The sequence below is a fragment of the Alexandromys fortis genome, unplaced genomic scaffold (assembly GCF_014885135.2).
Source record: "Alexandromys fortis isolate MF-2015 unplaced genomic scaffold, M_Fortis_MF-2015_v1.1 scaffold_80, whole genome shotgun sequence".
Classification (NCBI taxonomy): Eukaryota; Metazoa; Chordata; class Mammalia; order Rodentia; family Cricetidae; genus Alexandromys; species Alexandromys fortis.
The window spans coordinates 4,151,892-4,175,838 of NW_026068174.1; the positions used below are offsets into that span (position 1 = coordinate 4,151,892).

General features: G+C 49.3%; 1 protein-coding gene across 3 annotated transcripts in view; it reads right to left on the bottom strand.

Annotated features, from left to right (window-relative positions):
• Nos2 (nitric oxide synthase 2) overlaps positions 1-22,230 on the bottom strand; it is a 38,672-nt gene extending 16,442 nt beyond the window's left edge. The window contains exons 1-12 of one of the 3 annotated variants that reach the window (XM_050128701.1): positions 22,088-22,230; positions 20,989-21,123; positions 20,599-20,757; positions 12,806-12,890; positions 11,865-11,987; positions 10,285-10,433; positions 5,627-5,789; positions 4,831-4,922; positions 3,418-3,559; positions 3,183-3,322; positions 1,104-1,278; positions 909-1,010 (exon numbers count right to left, since the gene is read on the bottom strand). In XM_050128701.1, coding sequence (XP_049984658.1) covers positions 909-1,010; positions 1,104-1,278; positions 3,183-3,322; positions 3,418-3,559; positions 4,831-4,922; positions 5,627-5,789; positions 10,285-10,433; positions 11,865-11,987; positions 12,806-12,890; positions 20,599-20,708 — 1,281 coding nt within the window. In that variant the 5' untranslated portion in view covers positions 20,709-20,757; positions 20,989-21,123; positions 22,088-22,230. Of the gene's footprint in view, positions 1-908; positions 1,011-1,103; positions 1,279-3,182; positions 3,323-3,417; positions 3,560-4,830; positions 4,923-5,626; positions 5,790-10,284; positions 10,434-11,864; positions 11,988-12,805; positions 12,891-17,445; positions 17,552-20,598; positions 20,758-20,988; positions 21,124-22,087 lie in introns of those variants that run through there. The other 2 variants (XM_050128700.1, XM_050128702.1) reach the window with 2 other exon arrangements.
• Between the last annotated feature and the right edge of the window lie 1,717 nt (positions 22,231-23,947).

Here is a 23,947-nt window from a genome sequence, read left to right on the forward strand (position 1 = left end):
TTGACACCCATCAGCTTCCTCATCTGTGAAATGGGAGGCAACGGTTCCTGTCTCTGTTCCTCCATCGTGAGGCTGTTGAAAGGACGTGAACCAGCACATACTCTCAGTGGGCGTTATCTGCTCCAGCCCACTGCCGCGTACTGTGACGGCCACGGACACAGGAGAGATGGCACAGGTCTCCAAGCACTACCCACAAAGAGCAAGCCTCTTGGGGAGGCTGAAGGATGTCAGCCATCTTCGTAAGGCTTGGTGGGATTTGTGGTGGAGGCAAGCAAAGGCTGCTTGGGAGGGACCATGGAGAAAGCCTAGTGTCAGGGATAGGCCCGGGGGGAGATGGGAGTCAGGACAGCTGCAAAGAGAGGGCAAGTGATGAGAGATGGGTTTAAGTTGGCCGAGGGGGGGGGCATTCCTGAGGGAAGATGCTGTCCAGGCCAAGGCCTGCAGATGCCATCAATACTCATCTAGCCACACTTAACACCCATTTGCAGCTGCTGCTTGTCTCCTAATAGGGCTCTGGTCGGGGGGTCCGTCACAAGATGAAAATAACGTCAGTCAAGACACATTGAATGGGCACTGGAGGGTTGCTCAGCTTCAGGGTGCTGGCCTAGCATACACCACAGCCTGGGCTCCAGCCCTAGAACCACACTAAAAAATGAACAACTCGGATGTGGTAGCTAACACCTGTGATCTCAGCACTCTGGATGTGGGTGCAAGGAGATCAGCAGTTACCACGTGAGCTTGAGGCTATTGTTCATAATCCTAGAGAAGCTAAGTAATAAGGTGAATCCAAAGAAAAACATATATAGACCCACCTGGAAATTGGAAACAGACAAGATCGCCTGACAAAATTGGGAACGTGGGGGCGACCTTCTTGCCAAATCTACCCACCCCTAAGACGCCTGACATACCTGGAAACTGTGGAGCACAGCCACATTGATCTCCGTGACAGCCCGGTCTTTCCAGAGGGAGGCCAGTGTGTGGGTCTCTAGGCCCATCCTTCTGCCCACTTCCTACAGAAGAAAGGTGTTGAGAGTGAGATCGTTTTAGGGAACCTACCCACCTGTCTGCTCCCCCAGCTGGCCCAGCTGGGTAGCCCTTGTCACCTCCAGGATGTTGTAGCGCTGCATGTCACAAAAGTCTCGAACTCCAATCTCTGTACCCATGTACCAGCCATTGAAGGGGCAGGCTGGGAATTCAAGGCCACCCACTTCCAGCAGCATGTTGGCTACAGCAGGCAGGGCATACCACTTCAGCCCGAGCTCCTGGAACCACTCGTACCTGGCAGGGAGGGAGAGCCAGCTGCAGTTAGGGTCTTCTTTGCCTGCTCCCCTTAATAAAAATAACTAAGCTCAGCAAAAGAGTCAACCAAAGAAATTCCTTCTCTCTGGGTTTTTTTTTTTTTTTTTTTTTGAGACAGGGTTTTATATCCCAGACCAGCCTTGATTTTATGTAGCTGAGGGTGGCCTTAAATGTCTGAGTCTCCCGACTCCTATCTCCCAAGTGCTGGAATTACAGGCATGCTTCTTCAAAGCAAGTTTATTCAGTGCTGGGGATCAAAGTTAGGGCTTAGAGTGTACTAAGCAAGCATGCTCAACTGAGCCATATTCCCAGCACTAGAAACATCTGTTTTAGGAGTTGATCTCAGTCACCCCACTGGGAGAGATAATAGGGCATGCTAGGGGTCATTCATTAAATAAGACCCCCCCCCCTTTATCCAACCATTCATGCAAATGGTCAGGCATATGCCAGGCTAAATGCTGAGACTCCAGCACAACGCAGTGAGCAGCTAAGGACTCTGGCATCAGACGGGTGGACTCAGGTTCTGCCTCGGCACTGACTAGGGGGCTTTTAGCCTCTTGGAGCCTCAGTTTCCCCATCATCAGAATAGAGCCAACAGCATCAAACTCATGCATTATTGCAAACATAGCGTCATTCATTGGCTAGCTAGTCATTCCCCAAATACCTGTACCTAAGCACCTACTATGTGTCCTGCCCTTTGTAGACAGTGAGGATATACTAACGAAAAGCAAGATTCTATTCTCAGAGAAGCTACAGCTCAGCATCTAGACTGTAGACCACAACGAGGTAAACCAATACACCATAAGAAAATGAGAAACAAAGTGTGATGTTAAGTTGAAGGTGGGCGGTCAGGAAAAGCTTCTCAGAGTCCATGGTGATGTCATAGGAAACACCTGATGAGAAGATTTGAGCCTAGCAGAATTCTGAGGAAAGGGTGTATCAGACAGAGAAGCAGTGCAGAGGTCCTGAGGCAGGAGCGAGTTTAGTGTATTCAAAGGACAGGACAGTCAGTCCAGGGCCATCCGGTTAGTAAATCTCCATATATGGAGGTATTCTGCAGAGGTTCAGTCAGTTATGTTCTTAAAGTCCTTGAGGCCCTACACTTCCTTTATCTGGGAGAGGGGTCCTTTTCCTAAGAAAGTTGGGAGGCCATTGAGATGGCTCAGTAGTAAAGGCCACCAGCCATCAAACCTGACGAGCTGAGTTCAATTCCCAGGAGAGAATCAGTACTTGACCTCTGACCACACACACACCACATATATCAGACACACAAACACACACACAAATAAACACACACCACATGTACTATACACATAGTACACATACCACACACACTATGAATATAACCACATATACATATCACACAACAAACATGCAAACATACCACACCATACATGCACGTGCACTAAATAAATGTAAGAAAAATTTTAAAAAGTATTGGGAATATTGGTGGCGCATGCCTTTAATCCCAGCACTTGGGAGGCAAAGGCAAGAGGATTTCTGAGATTGAGGCCAACCTGGTCAACAGAGAGAGTTCCAGGACAGGCAGGGCTACATAGAGAAACCCTGTCATGAAAAATCAAAAACAAAAGTGTTGGGAGAAGTGCAAAAGGCCTGGCTGCGCAGACAGAGGTTCAAGGGCTCTCCCGAAGGCACTGCCTCCCAGGTTCTCAGGTCCCTGTCTGCTAGGCTGCTGCTCCCCTTAGTCCCCATCCGTGGCTCCTCATAAAGCTGAGGCTGGAGAGGAAAGAACACGGCTGCTGCAGAGGGCAAGCCAGCCTTGTAACTCTGAGGACTGCCTAAGGCTGGGTTTTGGAGGAAGACAAGCATCCCCTCCCACAAGAGGAATACGTGCATAACCTGTACCCTTGATGGTGGCTTACTTGGGATGCTCCATGGGCACCTCCAACACAAGTTCAGGAGGGATTTCAAAGACCTCTGGATCTTGGCCATCAGCCTGCAGGACCAGAGGCAGCACATCAAAGCGGCCATAGCGCGGCTTCCAGCCCAGGTCAATGCACAGCTGCAGGAGAGAGAGGCGCATTGAGTCAGCAGCCATGGCACTGCAGCTGTTCTGGGTTCCTGCCCAGAGGGATGCATCAGAGACTGGACAGGTACCTGGGTGAACTCCAAGCTGGCAGGGTCCCCTCTGATGGTGCCATCGGGCATCTGGTAGCCGGCGTACCTGATGAGCTGTGAATTCCAGACCCGGAAGTCATGCTTCCCATCGCTCCGCTGGGGGAACACAGTGATGGCCGACCTTCCCCGGGGACAGAGATGTTGCAGTTTATCAACTCTCCCTGGCTGGAGTAAGCAGGGGCTCCCAGCTAGTTCCCCCTCCACTCTTCCCACTCTGCAGTCCCTATACCCCAATCAGAATGAAAGCACTCCCTGGCAATGAGCCGTCCTCCTCCAGTTCCTCCCTATTCTTCGGGACCAACAAAGAGACCAGCACTCTAGGAAGCTTTGTGTCCCTTCCTCATGATGGCTTTCATTGCTGATGCTGCTCTTCTCACAGTTGGTGGCTGTTTGGCAGTCAGAGTTTGCAGTTGACTGTAGCTGCATTCTGGGGTTTCAGTCACCTCTGCATCTCAGCCTGCAACCTCTTTTCCCTGGCCTGATTCTAGTCCTGTGCGTCCCCATCAGGTGTGCACCAAATATTTGCTTGTCACCCAAATGAACGAATGACAGATTCAGTGCGCTGTTCAGTCCTATCAGTGGTGCGTGTGTGTGTGTGTGTGTGTGTGTGTGTGTGTGTGTACACGTGCGCGTGCATGCATGTGTGCATGCAGGGGATGACAAGGAGCATACAATGCCAAACAGTGACTCTCATATCTAAGAGAAATGTCAAAGCAAAGGTGTAGCCAGAAAATCAGTGTTGTCTTTTCAAACAGGGCAGAATTATCTTTTATCTGTTTGCTTTTGTTTTTGAGACAAGGTCTCACTATGTAACCCTGGCTGCCTTGGAACTTGCTATATAGACTAGACCAGCCTTGAACTCACAGAGATTCCCCTGCCTCTGCTTCCTGTGTAGACTCTTTTTAAAACAAGACAAGGTCTGGCTCTGTGGCCCAGACTGGTCTGGAACTCGTCTGTCCTCCTGCTCCAGTCTACCAACTACTGAGATTATAGATATGTGCCACCACACCCAGCTAAGAAATTCTACTCTTTTTTGTTTTTGAGGCTAGCCTTGAACATACTATGTAGCTAAGGATCACTTTCAACTCTTGATCGTCCTGCATCTGCTTTTCCAAGTGCTTGGATAACAGGCACGTGTGAACATGGCCTGCTAGAAATGGCTTCTTAAAGATGTCACTGCCTCATGGTTCTAAGTTAGAAGGAAAAGAAATAGCTGGGCCTGTGACAGAGGCCAATGGGGAAGAAGTCCCTGTTACTATTCCAGAGCTAAGCCTTACTCTTTTGTCTCCCCTTAGTTTCTCCGGGAACCAGAGGCCCCTCCCCTAAGCCCTCTAGCCTATTTTGCCTGAGACTGGCAGAGTGGGACCAGCACAGCTGGAAAACGGGACTCACCTGATGTTGCCATTGTTGGTGGCATAGAGCACGTGTCTGCAGATGTGCTGGAACATGTCCTGGGCAGAGCTACAATCCCGGGCATCGAAGACCTGCATACAACCCAAGATGGCACCGTGGAAGACTTTGAGGACAGAGGCTTGGGGCTGACAGGAAGTCCCCAGGGAAAGAGGGCAGCCCGCACACCACTTCCCAGCAAACGCACATGGTCCACTCTCCCTCTGCATCTTCAGAGCCCGTCACTAAGCTGCCCTACTCACCGCTGCTTTGGAGATGGGGAACATAGAATCCCACTCAGAAGGCCCCAGTAAAACTCTTGGGGAAGAGTGTCTGGCTTTAAAACACCAAAAAGCAGGGTCCCCCCAACCCTAGTTTGGATCTTTGCCATGGGAGTGTGTGCCATCGTTGAGTCTCCTGGATTTTCTCGATCCAAGTGCCCTTGATAGGACCCAACAAAAATGACCCTCCAAGGAGACGATGGCCTAGGAGGTTAGGATAAATAAAATGTTCTCTAGGAGCCAAGAGTGTAAACACTGGAGGCAAACACTCACAGCAACGAGGCCTCAGGAATAAGACATCCAAGGTTGCTGTTTGTTTCATGGTGGCATGTGGTCTTCCAAGTTTGATATGAGAGAGGGTCTTCTAGAGACCCTGGTGCTAAAATAAGCTCCCAGGCTACTGGGGGGCCCGGGATACCCCATCTCTGGGTTTGACTGAAGTCTGAGGAGCCCTGGCCACTTGCTCTGTCTCAGGACCTGCCCATCCTGCTTCCTTCAGCTCTGCCCGTAAGGCTCACCTGCAGGTTGGCCCACTGGATCCTGCCGATGCAGCGAGGGGCGTTCCTCCAGGCCAGATTGGTGGCAAAGATGAGCTCATCCCGGGTCAGCTGGTAGGTTCCTGTTGTTTCTATGTCCTTTGTTACGGCCTCCAGCCGGGCCAGATGTTCCTCTATTTTTGCCCTGGGGAACAGGAAGCCATCAGGAAGATCAACAATAGCAGGACCTTACATGGGGATTAATTCAATCCCCAGAAATCAGTAACTGAATTTGGACACCAAAAGAGCAAACTGTCTCCCTTGGGATGCTGTCCCCTGTAGGGCTGGCTTTGTGACCCACTCTTACTAGGAGCCAGTTTCTAGTCCTCTGCCATCTCCACCTTGAAGCTCTTAGTCCTGGTGGAACAAAATCACACTTTTACTTCTAAGCTGGACCCTGCAAGTTGTCATCATTGCCATCGCTGTTGCTGTCGTCGTCATCATCACCGTCATCTTGAGACAAGGACTTGTTATGTAGCCCAGGCCAGCCTAGAACTTCTGGCCCTCCTCTCTCCACCTCCCAAATACCTGGGATTGCAGATGCATGCCACCACAAGTAAGTTAGTAGCTACTGTCGTGTTTACTTTGCAACCAAAGGTCTTTACCAGGCCCGAGAACACAAGCCTGGAAACAGAGAATGAGGACGCAGACCCAGGTGGTCTCGCTGCCAATGCCAGGCTCCTCGCAGTGGACAGAACCTGTATTACCTTCCACCCAAGGGAAAACTGCAGACTCGAGGGTGCCTCAGAAAGCAAGGCAGGCCCAGACAAGACCTGAGGTCAGGACTCAGCCTGAAGGACCCTACAACCCACCCAAAGGAGCCACACGCAGTGATTTAAGCATACTTCAAAAGTATTCCAAGGGAGAAGGACTTGGTCACAAAGACGGTGAAACACACGCACACCACAGTAACCTTGTGATTTCCAACCAGCACCGCCACAGGCTTTCGAAATGGTGACAAACAAAATTATTTAAAGAATGAACTTGTGATTAAAGGCAGCGGAGACTTGGAATGGAACAGCCTTTGGGGCAGGCAGAGGGTCTTAGCAACTCCTTTTTGATTACAGAAAGACTCGGAGACTCGGTGATGCTTGTCCCCAGAGATCCCTGTAACGGGGACTTCTGGGTGAGGTCGGTGTCTTTCATCATCAGAGGAAGATTCTAGAAATACCTCCCATACTGTACCCAAGCATGAGAACAGCAGTCCCCATGGTAAGGAGATGCCATGTAAAAGGGGAAAGACAAACTCTTGGTATCATTTACCCAGGAGTGGCCCTGATTCCTTTGGAAGAGCTGTTTTGGCCTCTTTGGTCGTAATCTAAGGAGTGAACTGGTCCTGGGCAAAGCTGTCTTCGTCATGTAAAGAGCAGCGGAGCAGCTATGGTGGCCAGACAGGGAGCTGGCTTTGTCTTAATCGGTTGTTTACCGGACCCTCAAGAGGGAGACCATTGCTTTCTGGATTCCCTGGCTCAGAACTCGTGAAGCCACAGTCGGATTTTATCCCTCTATACCCACCTGTAACTTTGAGAATATTTTCTGTCGGGGAGGGTGTGGCTCTCACACAGTTATAAATGATCTCAAAGCACATTGTTAAGTCAGTTACAGGTTGGGTGGAAGTTTGACTTGCAAAAGCAAGCTGAAAAACCCACTCCCACACACAGTAATACCAAAGCCTCCAACATCCACAAGAATCACAACACGGGAAACACATGAGGACGATGACTTTTAAAAGAATATTTTAAATTTCATTTTTTGTGGTTTTTTTTTAGTGAATTTTTGTTTTGTTCGTTTGGGTCAGGATCTCACTCTTAAAATTAATTTTCATGTTTTCTCCCAATTCCCTGAGATATTTTCTCATTGTTTTGTTTTAAGATAGAGTCTGACTTAGTAGCCTTGGCTTAAAGTTTACTATGTAGACCAGGGTGACTTCAAACTCACAGAGATCCTCCTGCCTCTGCCTTTTGAGTGCTGGGATTAAAGCACGTGCCACCAGACCCAGTGAAGTTTATTTTTAGCATTTTCTTTTATGACTTTTCTTACTCTGTTCTTTTTCGTGTGTGGGACCAGGGACTGAACCTCACCAAACTAGGCTTGTTCTCCCCCGACTGACATCCTCAGGCCCAGCCCCAGCACTTCTATTTTGAGACAGGATGCTGCCCAGGCTGTCACCTGGCAGTCCTTGAGTCCTCCTGCAAGGACCTTGGTCTCCAGGGTAACTGGAATTACAGGCCCACCTCACAAATGGTGTGGTTTCTCAGGGTCACATTTCAGAGTTACTAGGAACACTGTGGCATCTCTTGGTCCTGGAAAGGACTGGATGGCCACTCTCAGAAAGTCAGGAGACATTTTGCATGTGCAGCTATCTGAGTCCACTCTGCTGGACGCCTTCAGCGGCCAGTGTCCCTGCAACTGGGGGACAGGCTGTTGTTGATCACTACTGGAGGCCACGATATGGACTTGTGACTGTGGAAAATGAGACGTAAAGGCTACAGCTCTGTAGCCTCCCAGGGTTTCCTAAGATCCAAACGCCTGTGTTTGGGATATCAGCTGGGTATCCCAGCTCCAAAAAGAGCCTGGATCCTGATGGGCCACAGGGCTCCATGCTAGGGTGCTGAGGCTAACAGCCAGGGTCCCTGCACCAGTATCCCAGGCTCCCAGTGTGTGCTTTCAAGCAAGTCCTACCCCCCTCCTGAGACTGCTGCCCTTGGCCTGGGGGGCCAGGCATCAATGCTCTGCAAACTCCCAATCAGGGGTAGGAAGCATTGCTCTTGAAGATGGGGGCCTCTTGGCAAACACCCTCCCCGCCCTGGCATTCAGTGGACAGGTGGAACCATTATTACCAAGAACAATCCTTTCTGCCCTGGGTCCCAGATGTCCTTTTGTGTCTCAAGTCCTAGGTTGGAACTGCTGTGTGAGGCGGAACCACAAAATGACACAGCCATGATGTAGCCACGCTGTAGCCACGCAGTAGCTACGCTGTAGCCATGCTGTAGCCACGCTATAGCCACTCTGTAGCCACACAGTAGCCATGCTGTAGAGCAGACATTCATTGACTTGCTCTGTCATTCTCATAACCTCTTTGTGTATTTCGGTTAGAAAGTTTAGGGAGGCTAAATTACTTGGTCACATATTATAATGAGACAATAACAATGTTCTATATTCAGCCAGGAGGTGGTGGGGCACACCTTTAATCCTAGCACTTGGGAGGCAGAGGCAGGCGGATCTCTGTGAGTTCAAGGCCATCTTGTTCTACAAGAGCTAGTTCCAGGACAGGCTCCAAAACTACAGAGAAACCCTGTCTTGAAAATACAAAAAAAAAAAAAAAAAAAAAAAAAAAAAAAAGGAGGGAGAGAGAAATAGGAGGCAGTGGCGGGGAGGAGACAGAAATCTTTAATAAATAAATTTAAAAAAAGGTTCTATATTCTATGTTAGCACATGGACCTGTCATCTCGGCACTCAGAAGGACAATCATGGGCAGAGGCCCGTCTCCACTATTTCATGAGATGCTAGGTCAAGAACACACAGCGAGGGACCAGAAAGATGTCTCAGTGGGTAAAGACACTTGTCACTATGTATGAGGATCTCAGTTCAGTCCCAGGAACCCACATTGTGGAAGGAGATGCCCAACTCCCACAGGCTCCCCTCTGATTTTCATACACTTGGAGGCCCAGGTACCCCATCCTCCAACAAATAAATAAATACTTAAAAGTTAAATACATATATTCAACGATAACTAAGACTTCAGCTGCAGTCATCACAGCCAGCACAGTTTAGTTCTTTATAGCCTCTAATTCATTTACTCTTCATACAAACTCCTACAAGGTGGGTACATTTTAATAGATATTTTCAGGCAAGAAACCAAGGCCCGGAGAAAGGAAGAAACTTGCCCAGGCTTGAACCGGTGTAGGTGGCTGATAGGCCCCCAGCTCTTAACCCTGTCACACAGCCTCTCCTTGATCACAGTTGTATGTATTCGCAGAAAAAAAAAAAAAACTTGGCAACTGGCAATGAACAAACCTTTCTATTCCACGCTGGACCATGCTTGGTGTTTAACACTTGTTTGTTAGTGGAGTGGCTGACTAAGAATGAAGGAGTCTGGGCACTGTACTCCCTGAAGCCTCCTGGAGTAAAGATGAAAACACTCCAGGAGGGAGGCACCCCACCAAGCCATGTATCCTGGACTCTAGCTAGATTAGATGATGCCAGGGGTGTCTCTGGGAATCTTGCTCACATCTCTAGGAGGAGAAGCCTGACCACATAGTCTCTAAGCTTCCTTTTACTTGGGGAGGAAAGGATCCATTCCAAGTCGCTGTTTCATTGCCCCTAGGCTAGGACACTGTTCTAAACGTGCACAGACCTCAGGGCTGTCTCATAAGCCGTTAAGATCCCCATTTTAGACACAGGGAAGTTGAGGCCCCGTGAATTTCCCCAGGTCTCAGTGGTCTGTGGTGGAGCCGGAACCCCAGGCAGTTACACCCTCCCCTACACTGTCAGTTCCTGAACTCCTCCAGGGTCTGCTTGGGGCCTAGAACCTGGGAAGTCTGGAGATTGCAGAGTTCAGGAGTCAGTGTGGGACAGTTGAAGACAGGCTAGCCCCAGGGAGGAGGGGGAAATGTCACCCTGACAGAAGCCAGACTTACTCTGTGAAGGAGCCATAATACTGGTTGATGAACTCAATGGCTTGAGGCAGAAGCTCCTCCAGAGAGGTGGGCTTGTCTCTGGGTCCTCTGGTCAAACTCTTGGGATTCATGATGGACCCCAAGCAAGACTTGGACCCACAGGTGAAATCCTAGAAAGAGAGACAGGGGTAAGTAGGCCTCCCTTTTCTCCCTCCACCCCTGAGCCAGTACCCTGGCCTTCCTCTGGCTGCTATGCTCACAGTGACTCTATGCAGGCACCCTCTCGTTGGGGTCTACCAAGACTTCTCCCAGCCTCACTCCCCTCTCCTTTCCTGAGATCCAGTGAGTACAAGCTGGTTTCTCTGTCCCTTTTCTCCAGTTAGCCAAAGACCCAGCACCAGCCTCAGAGAAAACTCCATAGCTTACTCCTAGGGAACTTCTTGTCTTCTTTTCTTTCTAAGAGACCCAGCTGGCTCCAGGAGACATGGAAAGAAGCACCAGAAAGATGGACACCCAAATGTTAACTATGTTTTTCCATTTTGCTTTGTTTGGGGGTTTTGGGTACTGTTGGTTTTTTGTTTGTTTGTTTTGTTTTTATTTTTTGAGACAGGATTTCTCGGTGTAACTTTGGAGCCTGTCTTGGAATTTGATCTGTAGACCAGGCTGGTCTTGAACTCACAGAGATCTGCTTGCCTCTGCCTCCTGAGTGCTGGGATTAAAGGTGTGTGCCACCACCACCCAGCTGGGTACTGTTTTTGAGACAAGATCTTACGTGGCCCAGGAGGGCCTCAAACTTACTACATAGCAGGTCACCTTGAACTCCTAACCCCTTGCCTCTATCTCCCAACTGCTGGGACTACAAATCCAGTTTCTGAGGGTTTGGGAAATCATCCTGCTTTTTTAGGCTTTCTGGTTCTTTCCCACTTTATAACCACAGCATGAATCCTTTTTTTTTTTTTTTTCTTTCTCTCTCTTTGGTTTTGTTCTGGGTTTTGTTTCTGTTGTTTTAAGACAAATTCTCACTGTGTAGCTCTGGCTGTCCCAGAACACACTAAGTAGACTTGACTGGCCTCAAACTCAGACATCTGCTTGCCTCTTCCAAGTGCTGGAATTAAAAGCGTGCGCCACCACACTCAGCTTCTTAGTGTGAATTCTAGAGTCCGAGTAAGGAATGTGAAGACAGGAGGGAACCTCAAAAGATAATTAGTCCCCATTCATTGGCTGCTTGAACCACTGTCGCCTCCCTATCAAATAGCATTGGACCCTTCCAGTCACAGGGAGCTCACTGCTTCCCGTCAGTTCAGTCAGCTTTGGACAAGCCTTATAGAAAACTCTCAGACACTCTTGAATGCTAGGAAAACATTGGTTCCCGTAGCCTTTAGTCTGACCTCCTAGGTTATCTGCTGCCTAATCGGGTGGTGAATAGGAAACTGGCCTTATTGACTTCCGACTATAATTTATGAAAACAGAGCTCCCAGCATCTTTTGTCTGAGAAGATGGGTGCCTATTAAGTGCAGAGGATATGTGATGGACCCCTAGAGGGCCATTATGGTACCCTAGCTAAGACAAAGCTGGCCCTCCTCAGCCCCCAGACTTCTCACCGAGGCAGCCTTGTGGTGAAGGGTGTCTCGCAGAATCTCTCCACTGCCCCAGTTTTTGATCTTCACGTACTGTGGGCAGGTCGATGGAGGCACACACGGGTTCTTCAGGGATTCCGGACCATTCTAAAATGGGTAAACATCCAGGGTTTTCCAAATACCTGAACCCCCAATGACCCATACAAGTATTCCCTGCACCTCTATCCTCAGCTTGGGTGAGGAAGGGAGCTTTGTGTGGGCACACAAAGCAGAGCGCGTACACACAGGGCCAGTCCTCAATCCTCCACCCTTCCCAGAAGTTGGCCCAGTGCCAGATGAGCACTGCAGGTGGCTGGGCCAGAGCCAGGCTTCTGTCCTTCCCAAGGCCCAGCCAGTGCTGGCTCATAAGGGGAATTCAAGTTAGATGGGAAGGCCACTGCTGCAGCTGGGCCTGCCAAGGACAGAGCTGGGAGCTGCGAAGTTAACAGATACCCACTGTCTCACTTCCCCTGAGACACCTTTCCCAGTCAGCCTCTCTCTGCCACCTCTCTACAATCCTAGGGTGGAAAGGGCTTCAGGAAGATGGGGTCCATGGCTGGAAGCCAGGGACTGAGTCTAGAGGCGCAGCAGCTAAGTCTGAGATCATTCTAGAATGTCCCACCTATAATTCCAGAAATGGTCTTAAACCGCCGACACCCATATTGTCAATCACCCAGGAAGTTATCTGGGTGCTAGTGCACCCTAGGGGACCTCCTCTCCTGATTGTCAAGACTATTCTTCATAGCTATTCTATTGTTCTATTGTTCATAGCCTCCTTGGCTCTTGTGTACCCCAGGTCTGGGTTGCTCCACTCCCTAGAACTTGGTTTCCTGTACCCTCCTGCTCAGCCTCCAAAGGGCTGTGTAGCCTGAATTTTCCCATGAGAAGGATAAAGGACCTTCCCATACTCTGATCAAACCACTGACCTGTGCTGTCCCAGTGAGGGGCTGCGAAGAGGCATTTTGGTGCTTGGCAGGTCTGTGACCCTTAGGGTCATCCTGTGTTGTCGGACTGTGAAAAGAAAGTTATCGTGAAAAGAGATAGAATCTGGGAGGAGGTCTTGGGAGGCCTCTGTGAATCCCTGTCTGGTAGGTGGAGCACTGGGGGCTAAAGGTGGGAATGGCCTGTCCCTGGCTTCCCATCAAGGAGGACGAGGGAGCCAGTCTCAGAGAACCTTGTCACGGCCTTCCCTCTTCATCTCTACTTTGACCACCCGAAGTTAAAATGGACTGGGAGGAACGAGCCAGACTGCTCAGACAGGACCCCACAGAAGCTCTGGGGAAATGCCCGCTCAGAAAGCCAAGTGCAAATGCTCCAACAATCCAGTCCTTCCAAGCTTTAGTGTAAGCTGGGCATGATCGTGCATGCCTGGGATCCCAGCATCTGGCTGATGGTGGAAGAAGGACCACTCTCAATTACACTGAAAGTTCAAAGCCTCTCTGGGCTACATGAAAACTTTCTACGAAGCACATAAACAACCCCCAAACACTAACTTATTTACTCTGTATATCACACTGACTTCCAACTCATGGCACTCCATCTGCCTCCTGAGTACTGGAGAAGCCAGATAGAAGTCACAGTGCCTGGTACTCCAAGTATTTTATCTTGTAAAAAGTGAGAGGAACAAAAGCCAGGTGTAGGTGGCACATGCGTGTGATGCCAATACCTAGAAAGTAGACACAGGAGGATCAGGAGTGCAAGGTTATCCTTAGCTGCATAGGGAATTCAAAGCTAGCCTGTGTTATATAATGCCTATAAAAAAATAAGATTAAGGGGGCTGGAGAAATGGCTCAGTGGTTAAGAGCAATGCCTGCTCTTCCAAAGGTCCTGAGTTCAATTCCCAGCAACCACATGGTGGCTCACAACCATCTGTAATGGGGTCTGGTGCCCTCTTCTGGCCAACAGGCATACATGCAGACAGAATATTGTATACATAATAAATAATAAATAAATATTTAAAAAAAAGAAAAAAATAAGATTAAAAATTAAAAAAATAACTGGTGGGAAAAAAGAAAATGTAAAGAAAAAAAAGAGTCAGACACAGTGGAGCACGCCTTTAATCCCAGCACTCGGGAGGCAGAGGCAGGCGGATCTCTGAGTTTGAGGACAGCCCGGTCTACAGAGTGAGTTCCAGGACAGTCAAGGCTATACAGAGAAATTCTGTCTGGAAAAAACAAAAATAAATAAAGGAAGAAAGGAAAGAAGGGAGGGAGGGAAGGAGGGAAGGAGGGACAGGGGACTGAGGGAGGGAGGGAGAGAGGGAGGGAGGGAGGGAGGGAGGAATAGTGGAGAAGCCATGTCTGCTGGTGAAGAAATTGCAGTCACATTTCTAGCCAAGTTGAAGATGAAGCTCTGGCACCAGAAAAGAACAAAACAAAATGAAAAACCAGACTACTATTGACATGGTCACTGCCTCAACTATCCTCACCCCACAGTTTTTAACTACAGTGCACTTCTGTGATGTGGGATTTCCCTCTGTATGCTGTGAATGCCATTGGTTAATAAAGAAGCTGTTTTGGGCCTGTAATAGGGTAGAGCAGAGCTAGTGGGGGGGGGAGGAACTAAACTGAATGCTGGGAGAAAGAAGGGTGGAATCAAGGGAGAAGCCATATAGCCCCACCAGAGACAGATGCTGGAACTTTACCCGGTAAGCCACAGCTTCCTGGTAATACACAGACTAATGGAGATGGGTTAATTTAAGACATGAGTTAGCTAGAAATACGCTTAAGCTATTGGCCAAACAGTATTGCAAATATTATGGTTTCTGTGTGATTATTTCAGGGCTGAGCAGCAGGGACCAAACAAGCGACCTCTTACTACAGTTTTGTGTTATTAGTAGTCATTGTTGGATATCTCCTCCTTTACCCAATTTATAAATTAAACTTCATCATTGGTAAGAATGGGTAAGACAATAAGAGTACACATTCAGGGTTCATTACTGTTGTGGCCTCAGACATCCCTTGTGTTCCTAGAGTGTGTCCCCTCAGATGGAAAGGACACCTGCAGCCATCATAAAGCAACTTAAATCTGAACCAAGTTATACATCGACCCCGGAAGGGTCCTGTGTATGAACTATAAAAAAGACTCTTGGCTTGGTGATACCTTGACATAGACCCATTTGTGTGTGTCCTTATAAAATAAAGATTTAGTTGAGCGTGGTAGCACATACTTGTGACCCTAAGAACCAAAGAAACAGAGGCAGAGGGATTTCCTATGAGTTCCAAGCCAGGCTAGGCTACATAGTAAGACCCTGTCTCACAAACAAACAAACAAGCAAGCAAGCAAGCAAGCAAGCAAAAGAGCCAGGGTCTGACGAGATGGCTCAACGTTTACAAAAGCATTTATTTGTCTTACAGAGGACCTAAGGTTTGATTTCCAGCCCCCACAAGGTGGCTCGCAGCCATCTATAACTTTACTTCCAGGAGATCTGAAACCCTCTTCTGACTTACAAGAACACCAGGCATGCCATGTGGTACACAAACATACCTGTAGGCAAAACATCCATACATATAAAATAAATCTAAAATAAAATGAAACAAAAAGCCCAAACTCCAGTTTTCGTTACCTCCCTGCTTAGTCATTTAGTAAAAACCGACCTTCCGGTCCCTCATCCCCGAGTGAGGTCCAGGTCTACCTTCGACAGGAATCTTGTTGGGTCAGTTCAGCGAGAATCTTCTTTATCTTTGGCAATAGCTCACCTTTGCCCTGCTGTGTTAGTGTGGAACCTTCTCTCTCCCTCCACTGCAAGACTGCAGTGGTCCCTGTACCCACCTGAGGGACCGTCCTCAGTAAAGTCCTCCTTGTGGTGTGTCAGTAAGTATCACTCAAGTGGGGTGTCTGACTGATGTCTGGAAGAACCCCAGCACCCACGGGGAGGCGGGAGAATTGTTTAGCCTGGGTTATCTAGTGAGAGGCTAGCTCAAAAAACAAAACAAAACCACAAACAAATAACCCCTCCTTCACACCCCCCCCCCCGAAACTAAACAAACAAAATCATGAAACATTTCTTTCTTGGCAGGGTTTCCCGTATCTCTGGCTGCCCTTGAACTCACTATTCAGCAGAACTCTTGCTTCTGCCTCCTGAGTGCTGGGATAACAGGCAGATTCTGCCACACCCAGCTGAGCAATTTTTTTCTTTGACAGGCTTCTCTGGTCTGGACTGGTATGCTCCACCAGAAAGAGAAAAGGAAGCCAAGATTTGCATTCTCACCACCCTCCTTTGACCCATGCTTCGCATCCAGCTGGGTGTCAGTCTTCAGAGACTAGAATTAGACCAGAAACATCCCCTGGGCTACAGTAGTGCCACTGTCTACTTAAGTGCTTCAGAAGGTTTTAAATGCTGTCTGTAATCCACTGTTGAGATGAGCCACAGTTGGCCTGGCCCCATGGTCCACGGCTGCATGCCTAGGTTGTGTCTAATGCCTCAGACTGGATATCTGCTGACCCTCTGGTGACAGTCTGAGTGCATGCGATGCATGCGTGCGTGTGAATGAATGTGGGCTCCAGCAGGCCTGGAAGCTCCTGAGGGAAAGGCCAAGAAAGGTTCACAACGATTAGCATAATGTGATAAACCATGGCCTATTTGCATTTCGCTCTGTCCTTTTAACTTTATGCATCTAGAAGGCATATATACGTGTGTGTATACATATATACACATACATATGAGATTTTAAAATTCTTCAAGTGCGTTTATAATTAGGATTAAGGAGAAAAAGAGCAAGAGTGAATAAACAGAACTTTGCTCAAGTTCCTATGTCCTGCCACCAGTTAGCAGTTTTATTCTGGCCATCTGCTAAAGGAGACCAAGGACCAGGTGTCGCATGAGCAATTTAAGGCTCAGGATTCTTGGTTCCAAATTACTGGGCTGTATATGGCGAGCCTGCAGACACTCCTAGGACCCACAGCCTGGTTGAGACCTGTCTGGCCTATTATAGGAATGAAGAATCATTAAAGACTTGCAGGCAAAAGGAATCATGAAGATTCGTTCAGGTCCATAGAAGCATCTGCAGTCATGGCGTGGCAGAACCCGGTTGCTGAGGAAAGAGTACTAAATCCACAGGCGGCAGGGTCCCAACTGCTCCCAGTCAGCCCCACCTGTCTTGTGAGAGGGAGAATGTCTTATTGTAAAAGACGATCATCTTTGCCCTCTTCACGGTATTTGTCTAGAGCACAGTAAGGAGAGGGAGCGCAACAAGGTGGGGTGTGTGTGTGTGTGCGTGTGTGTGTGTGTGTGTGTGTGTGTGTGTGTGTGTGTGTCAGTGGAAGAGCACTTGTTTAAATGCAGGTCAGTTCCCACTATGGGGGTTGGGGGACGACAAAATACATTAAATAGCGGCACACGCCTGTAATGCCAGTATTTGGGAAGCCGAGGCAGGAGGATTTCCAGGTTTGATGTGAACCTATCGACTTAGCCAGAACCCGTCTCAAAGCGACGCAGACATTCCTTGGTGCAGAAGCACTCACAGGGTGGCAGACATGGGCTCTCAGCCCGACCTCTCTTCGTGTCCCAGAGGGGTCACCCGGGCTCCCAACGCCCTCGCTGCTCCCCAGGTCCCGCGCGCTGTACCTGGCTGGGCCCACCCGGCGGGCGACCTTCGGGCCGAAGATCCTGCGCAGGAAGCGGCAGAGCCGTGGCCGGGTGGCGTCGCACGCGCTGCTCAGCCCGTCGCGCATGGTTGGGCCACCGCCACTCGCTCGCTCGCGCTGTCCCTTTATCCCGGCGGAACCCAGCAGCGCCCGCCCACCTCTGGCGGCTTGGCCTCTAGTGGCCCAGGACAACAAGCAGGGCGGCGCGAATTGCCTCGGTTTGTGTATTCCCTTGGCGGTGACAATAAGGATCGCGACCCAGACTCTCCGCTACACCAGCATCTTCCTTGTCTATTATTTTCTCTCCCCCTAACGAAATTTACTCAAGAAGGCAATTCTTTTTTACCTTCGCTTTATGGAGGTAGAAGATGAGGGACTAGAGAAATGAGGGTCCTGCTCAAGGCCATACAACAGCCCCAGGGGCATTTCTGCCTCTGCTTCACCAAAACTCTCCCAGGAAACGTTTTGTCCGTTCTCCCTATACTTTATGATTCCAGAAAGGAAAAGAAAGAACGCTTAAGGTTGAGGGTGACTTCTGTGGAAAAAGTGGGGGCCATCAGACCCAAAGCATCCCGAGGGTCCTCTCAAGACCTCTGGACCCCACTCTGTAGAAGGCATAGGACCAAGGTATTTTGCTCTGTTGGTAGGTTGTAATTTGGGAGCAGGGCAGCCAGTAGGACCCAGGTGGAGTAGGGCTGCAGCCCTCAGGGACCCTCCTGGCCAAGATTTCGGCAAACGAAACTCAAGTCCAAATTCCTTTTCGAGGAGAGTTCGTTTTAGCATCCTGTAACTCAGTCACTACGCTTAACTTTGCTCTGAATTCCCTGTGGTTCACTCTGATGATCCAACATTTCCCCTTTGTCTCTAAAGCACACGCGTGCACACGCATGGACACACCCTGCACACGTCTGAATCACTTGTTTACACAAAGTTGAAAGCCACCAGGAACAGGCTCTCAGTTTGCATGAATTTGAAAAGTATGTTTTAAAATAAAAATAACCGGCTCCTGCTGCTTTCAGACCAAAACTCCCTTGTAGGCCGCTTCCTCTTCCAGGAACATCCTCTGGTCACCTTTCCTGGGCAGTCCCATTTCAGCTGGTCTCCCTCCTCCAGAAAGCCATCTGCCATGGCCCCTCCTGGCCCGACAGCCAGGCCATACCTTCAGAGGGCTCAGCATGTTCTCCTGTTACCCCTCCCTTCTCTGACCCCTCCAGCACACATAAAGCTCTCTAACATCTTGCTTTTCCAGGACTTTCCAAACTAAAGAGGAAGCCTTTGCCTCCCCTTTCCTCCCTGACTGTGGCAATTAAGTTTGTTTTTCTCTTTCTGGGTGTAGAACGTAGTGGGTCCTCGGGGAAAGAGCACAGAGGACTTGGCTCAAATCTCAGCTCCTTCACTTTCTAGAAACTGGCCTTGTTAGACAAGATAAAAACAGTTCACGCCTGGTTATTGACATAGTACCACATACACTATACTTATCTGTGGCTGCTATGCAATTAATAAACGTCTCTGTTGATCCACTGATTAAACAGGAAGGCTTTGTCGGCATGTTAACCGGCAGCGCGGTGCCAGGTGAGCAAGCTTCTAGTGTAATTATTAACGGGATAAAACTCATCCAGGACCCAGAGCACAGCAACCAGGATAGTGATCATAACCCAGCCATAACCATAATCCCTGCTTTGCCATTTGCCAACTACGAGATCTTAAGACGGCTTAAGCACCCTGGACTTTCATGTTCTCTTCCCTAAAGGGGAGGATAGCAGCCTTCCCCTTTGGGATTGTCAGAGGGGATGCCCTCTGTCTGGGCAGGGTCAAGCCTCAGTGTGGGAGCTACCAAAGACTTCGGAGCAGGAGCATGACTTGTTTGAAGTAGAGTTGGAGGGAAAGGGGTGTGGGGGCAGATGGATTCTGGGAGGACAAAGGGCAGGGGTCGCAGGGATCAGGTAATGAGAAGGAAGAGATGAAGTCAGCACTTTCAAACGGAAGTGCTATCAGGTGGCCTTGAGGCCAGCGATGCTGTGCATGGGCCCCTGAGCCGCAGGATTCCTGACAGCCTTGGTACTGTTGCCTCCAATTTTTTCTGCCTTCCGCACCTGGGGCGTCGGCCTCCTTTAATCCTACCACGACTACTGTCTTCCTACAAGTGAGGAAATGGAGGTTTGGGGGCTAAGGGACTTGACAAAAGACACATGGCTATGAAGTAGCAAAGCTATTCCTTTCTGCTTAAGTTCCCTTTTGAAATCTGGTAGCACAGGGACAGGGAAATTTAGGGCTGCCCTGCATACTGCCTCCAGGGGGCGCTGCCCACTGTAGTCCTGCAAACACCTGAGCCTGTTGCAGACTGAGGCTTGGACATGATTCTGTGTCATGACATTTGCAGAGAAAGCCATTTTTCAGCTTGATCAAGTCCCAGGCTATGGTTGTGGACCCCTAGCATTCTCTAGAATTCTCCGGGCCTGTCCATCTAAACTAGTTCAGTTCTAAAATGCATCATTAGCAGTCATGCAACCCAGTCTTTCCTGCCAGAGCCTCGTTTGCAGAATGAGACCACAGCAAAGGACCCCATGGAGGTCAAGTTCAAAGTGTGTAGGTACAGTACTGTGTAGTCCTGGTGATAAAAAAGCTTCGGTAAATGGTGACAAACCCTTCTATTTATCTCTAGCATGCAGAGATGCTTCAACAAGCCTTGAGTATACCTTATTGTACCCCCAGCATGCTATCAGGTAGGTCACACTGCAGACCTGCCTGAGACTCAAATAGGTGGACTTGCCCAAAGTCACAAGGTCACTGAGGACGGCACAGGACCGTTTTGACACCCTTCTGTTGTCTAATGGTCAAAATATCTAACAACTGTTGGCACGCATGTCCTGACCAATCAGGACATCACCAGAGCTGACTACTAGGCTCTCCAGCCTCCATTTTCACAAATTCTTCCCTCCTTCTTCCTCCAGAGAGTCCAAACTCCCTTGGGCACAGCACCAGCCCTAGGCCTTCCTTCTACACACCCTAGCTGCACAGACGCCAGCAGAGAATTATGAGCAGTGCCCTGGAGATCAGGCTCTCTGAGGCTGGGAGTAGAGGGAGGCAGCAGGGGCAAGGAAACCCCAAGCAGGTTGGGGCAGAGATTGCTTACCTGGGAACGGCCCTTGGGGTTTTCCCCACATTGTTGTTAATGTCCTTTTCCACCTTCAAGTCACCTTGGTGGGATTTGGCTCTGAACAGAAATTTCCAGGGGCAGGCCATGTCTGTGACTTTGCACCCTTGTTTCAACTCCGAGATGATCTCTGTGGGACTGAGGAAGGGGAGGGAGGCTGTGAGGCAGGGTTGAAAAAAAGCGCCTAATAAACACAGGTGCCAGTGTCCCAGAGAATGGAGACCAAGTCCAGCTAAGGCTTGCCTTGGGCCACCCTCCCCATGCTCGCATTCTGGGGTCGGTGGTTGAAACCCTGTGGGACAGACTCCTGTTTTGCAAAGACATAGAACAAGTCAGAGGAATAACACTGGATGCCACATAGCCACCTACCAAGGGAAGTGTCCACAATCCTCCTTAGAAAACCCAGTGGCTCGGGGCAGAACTATCCTTGGCCTCAAGCAAGGTGGACAGGAGCTGGTGATCACTGAAGTGAGGTATTCACACTCGCCTGACCCTTCTTGCTTCCTGTTGATGAGAAGAGCCAACAGTCATCAATAGTAACCTTCCCGCTAGACTGCACTTTGGGCTGGCGCTCCGGTCCTCGCCACCTTTCCTTTGGTTTGGGAATCATTGTTCATCTTAAGCCAAGGGACTATACCAGCGTTCCCCTTTGTTATTCCGGGAGAAATCAATGATTTGTGAAAAAAGAGCATTAAATTCTCAGCACTTGAGGCTATCTCCTTTAAGAAAAAGATAAGAGGCCAGGTGGTGGTGGTGCAAGCCTTTAATCCCAGCACTTGGGAGGGAGAGGCAGGCGGATCTTTGTGAGTTCGAGACCAGCCTGGTCTACAAGAGCTAGTTTCAGGACAGGCTCCAAAACTACAGAGAAACCCTGTCTCTAAAAAAGCAAAAGGAAAAGAAAAAGAAAAGAAATGGAGAGAGACACAGCCTGGCAGCCTGGGGGTGTCTGGGCTTCCCAGGGGCCAGTGCCTTCCCTGGGGAAAGACAGCCTCAGATGGGAGTGGGAACAAAGCCCACCCAGGAACCTCAGAGCCCTGATGACCTAGATGTCAACCTGCATCTTTCTAGGCACTTGATCTAAATCAAGCTAGTTCACTGAAATTCATTTCTGCACTCCTGAAATGGGATTAATAATCCCTACTTTTTCAGATTTGGGGGTGGGAAAGGGGTACATTTTATAAAGATTAGCCAGGATATGCTATATATAAAAAAATTCCCAACAGGTCCCCCCCATTCTGAACTTTCTAGAAAGCTTTTCTTTGTAGTCTAGCCACCACAGTAAAGATCTGCAGAGAAGGAATCTGACCAAGTGCCCTGTTGAACAGTCACAGCCTCCCATGGTTGCTCTCCCTAGACCTTCCATCCGCTTCAGCCCATCCACAAAAAGAGAAGGGGAAAAAAGTCTCATCTGAGCTTTCCCAAACAGGAAGCCGCTCCTAAGAGCGGCTGTCCCCAATACAAGACTCACCTTGCAGTTGCCTATGCTACTCCTTGGAGTGAGCAAGACCCAACCTCAAGAGAGTCTCTAACTGCCCCAGTCCCCTCACCAAGGTGGCCGAGAGGTTTCGAACCAATGACACTGTGCCCTCTGAGTCCAGAGTCTCAGTCTTCAACTCCCTGTGAAGCTGTGGCAGGGGCAGCAGCCATCAGGTTTTTATACCCACTCTGCAGAGCTATTTTGCATAGCCTCCGATCCCCAAGGGAGAGTCCCCAGGCGTGTGTGCAGTTAGCTCATTTATGATGGGCACTCCTACTCTGCGGGCACTCTTACATCACTTTGTGTGGTGCATCCTCAGCGAGGCCACCTCTTCCTGGTCTCCGGTCCAAGGCAGTGGCCACTTGGCAGCAGATGGCCATTTCAATACTGGGTCACTAGAGACGGAGGCTATTCTTGGCTAAACCACATAGCCTGGCTTGTGGGTTTCAGGGAATTTTGTTCTGGGCATGGAGCTCCCTGGTTAATTCCTGTCTGTTCTCTCACTTTCAGTTTACAGGAGTCCAGGCAGCTGGGAAATACTGACAGTATGGAACGTGCTGGAAAACAGGTCCAGGTTCCAGAAGGCCAGTGAAGCATTCATCAGGAGGGTTTTGTAGAAAGGATGGAAGGCAGGAAGGAGACAGAGAAGTCTCCAAGATACTGATTGACTGGCATCCTCCCACTACTAGTGAGTTAGCTTGGTCTGCATGGTAGGGAGGACCATGGTGGGGAAAGTCTCCTTTTCACAGGGAGCATTATAGTGTAGCTTCTAACATGCAGAATTATAATTTCCTACCTGGACATGGTGGTACAAGCCTTTAATACCAGCACTTTAAAGACAGAAAAAAAGCAGATCCCTGAGTTTGGGCCAGCCTGGTCTACAGAGTGAGTTCCAGGACAGCCATGGCTACACAGAGAAACCCCGTTTTGAAAAACCTAAATAGATGAGTTATAATTTGCTATAATGCCTCAAATAAAGCATTCATACACGGCATGGAAATTTCCATTATGAAAGTAAAATAATGACAGTATTAGAGGAAAGGGGACAAGCAGGGAGGGGGAAAGTCCCCCTGGGTCACACTGTCCTGACACACCCTATCCATGTCCACTCATTTTCCCAAGTTTCCCAAGCTCAGTCAGCCTCAAAGTTTTGCTTTTGTCTAAGATACACAAACTAAGAGTCACCCAGAAGATGTGTGCTCTCAAAGAGATGGGAGAGAAGATAAATCGTCGAGTGAATAAATGAATTAAAAATCGGGTCGTTGGGCTGGGGAGATGGGCTAGTTGGGAAAGTGCTTGTCTAGCATGCACGAGGACCTAAGTTCAGCCTCATATAAAGGTGCGGGCGTGGGTCGGGGAGATAGCTCAGCAGGTGACGGGAATTACCCATCAAGGCTGGCGATCCTGGATTCCTGGAACCCAAACGGTGGAAGGAGAGAACCAACTCCCACGAATTGTCCCCTGACCTCTCCAAGTGTGCCGCTGTGCATGCACAGCAAGAAATCAGCCAATCAGCCGATGATAAAATGCTGGGCGTGGTGGCGTGCACCTGTAAATCAGTTCTGCAGCGGCAAAGACAGGAATATCCCTGGGTTTGCTGGCCAGCCTAGCCTACTAGGCAGCTCCAGGCTGTTGAGAGGTGATGAATGGTGCCTGCGACACGAGAACTGATATCGTCTTCTAGCTTCCATGTATATCTGCATGCGCGTGCACACACACACACACACACACACACACACACACACACACGCACGTGCGCACACACAGCCTATGGGTTTCAGTATATCAAAGCCAACCTCCTTTCAGGCTTCAACCAGATGAACCCAAAGAAGCAGTAAATGGGGAGAGACT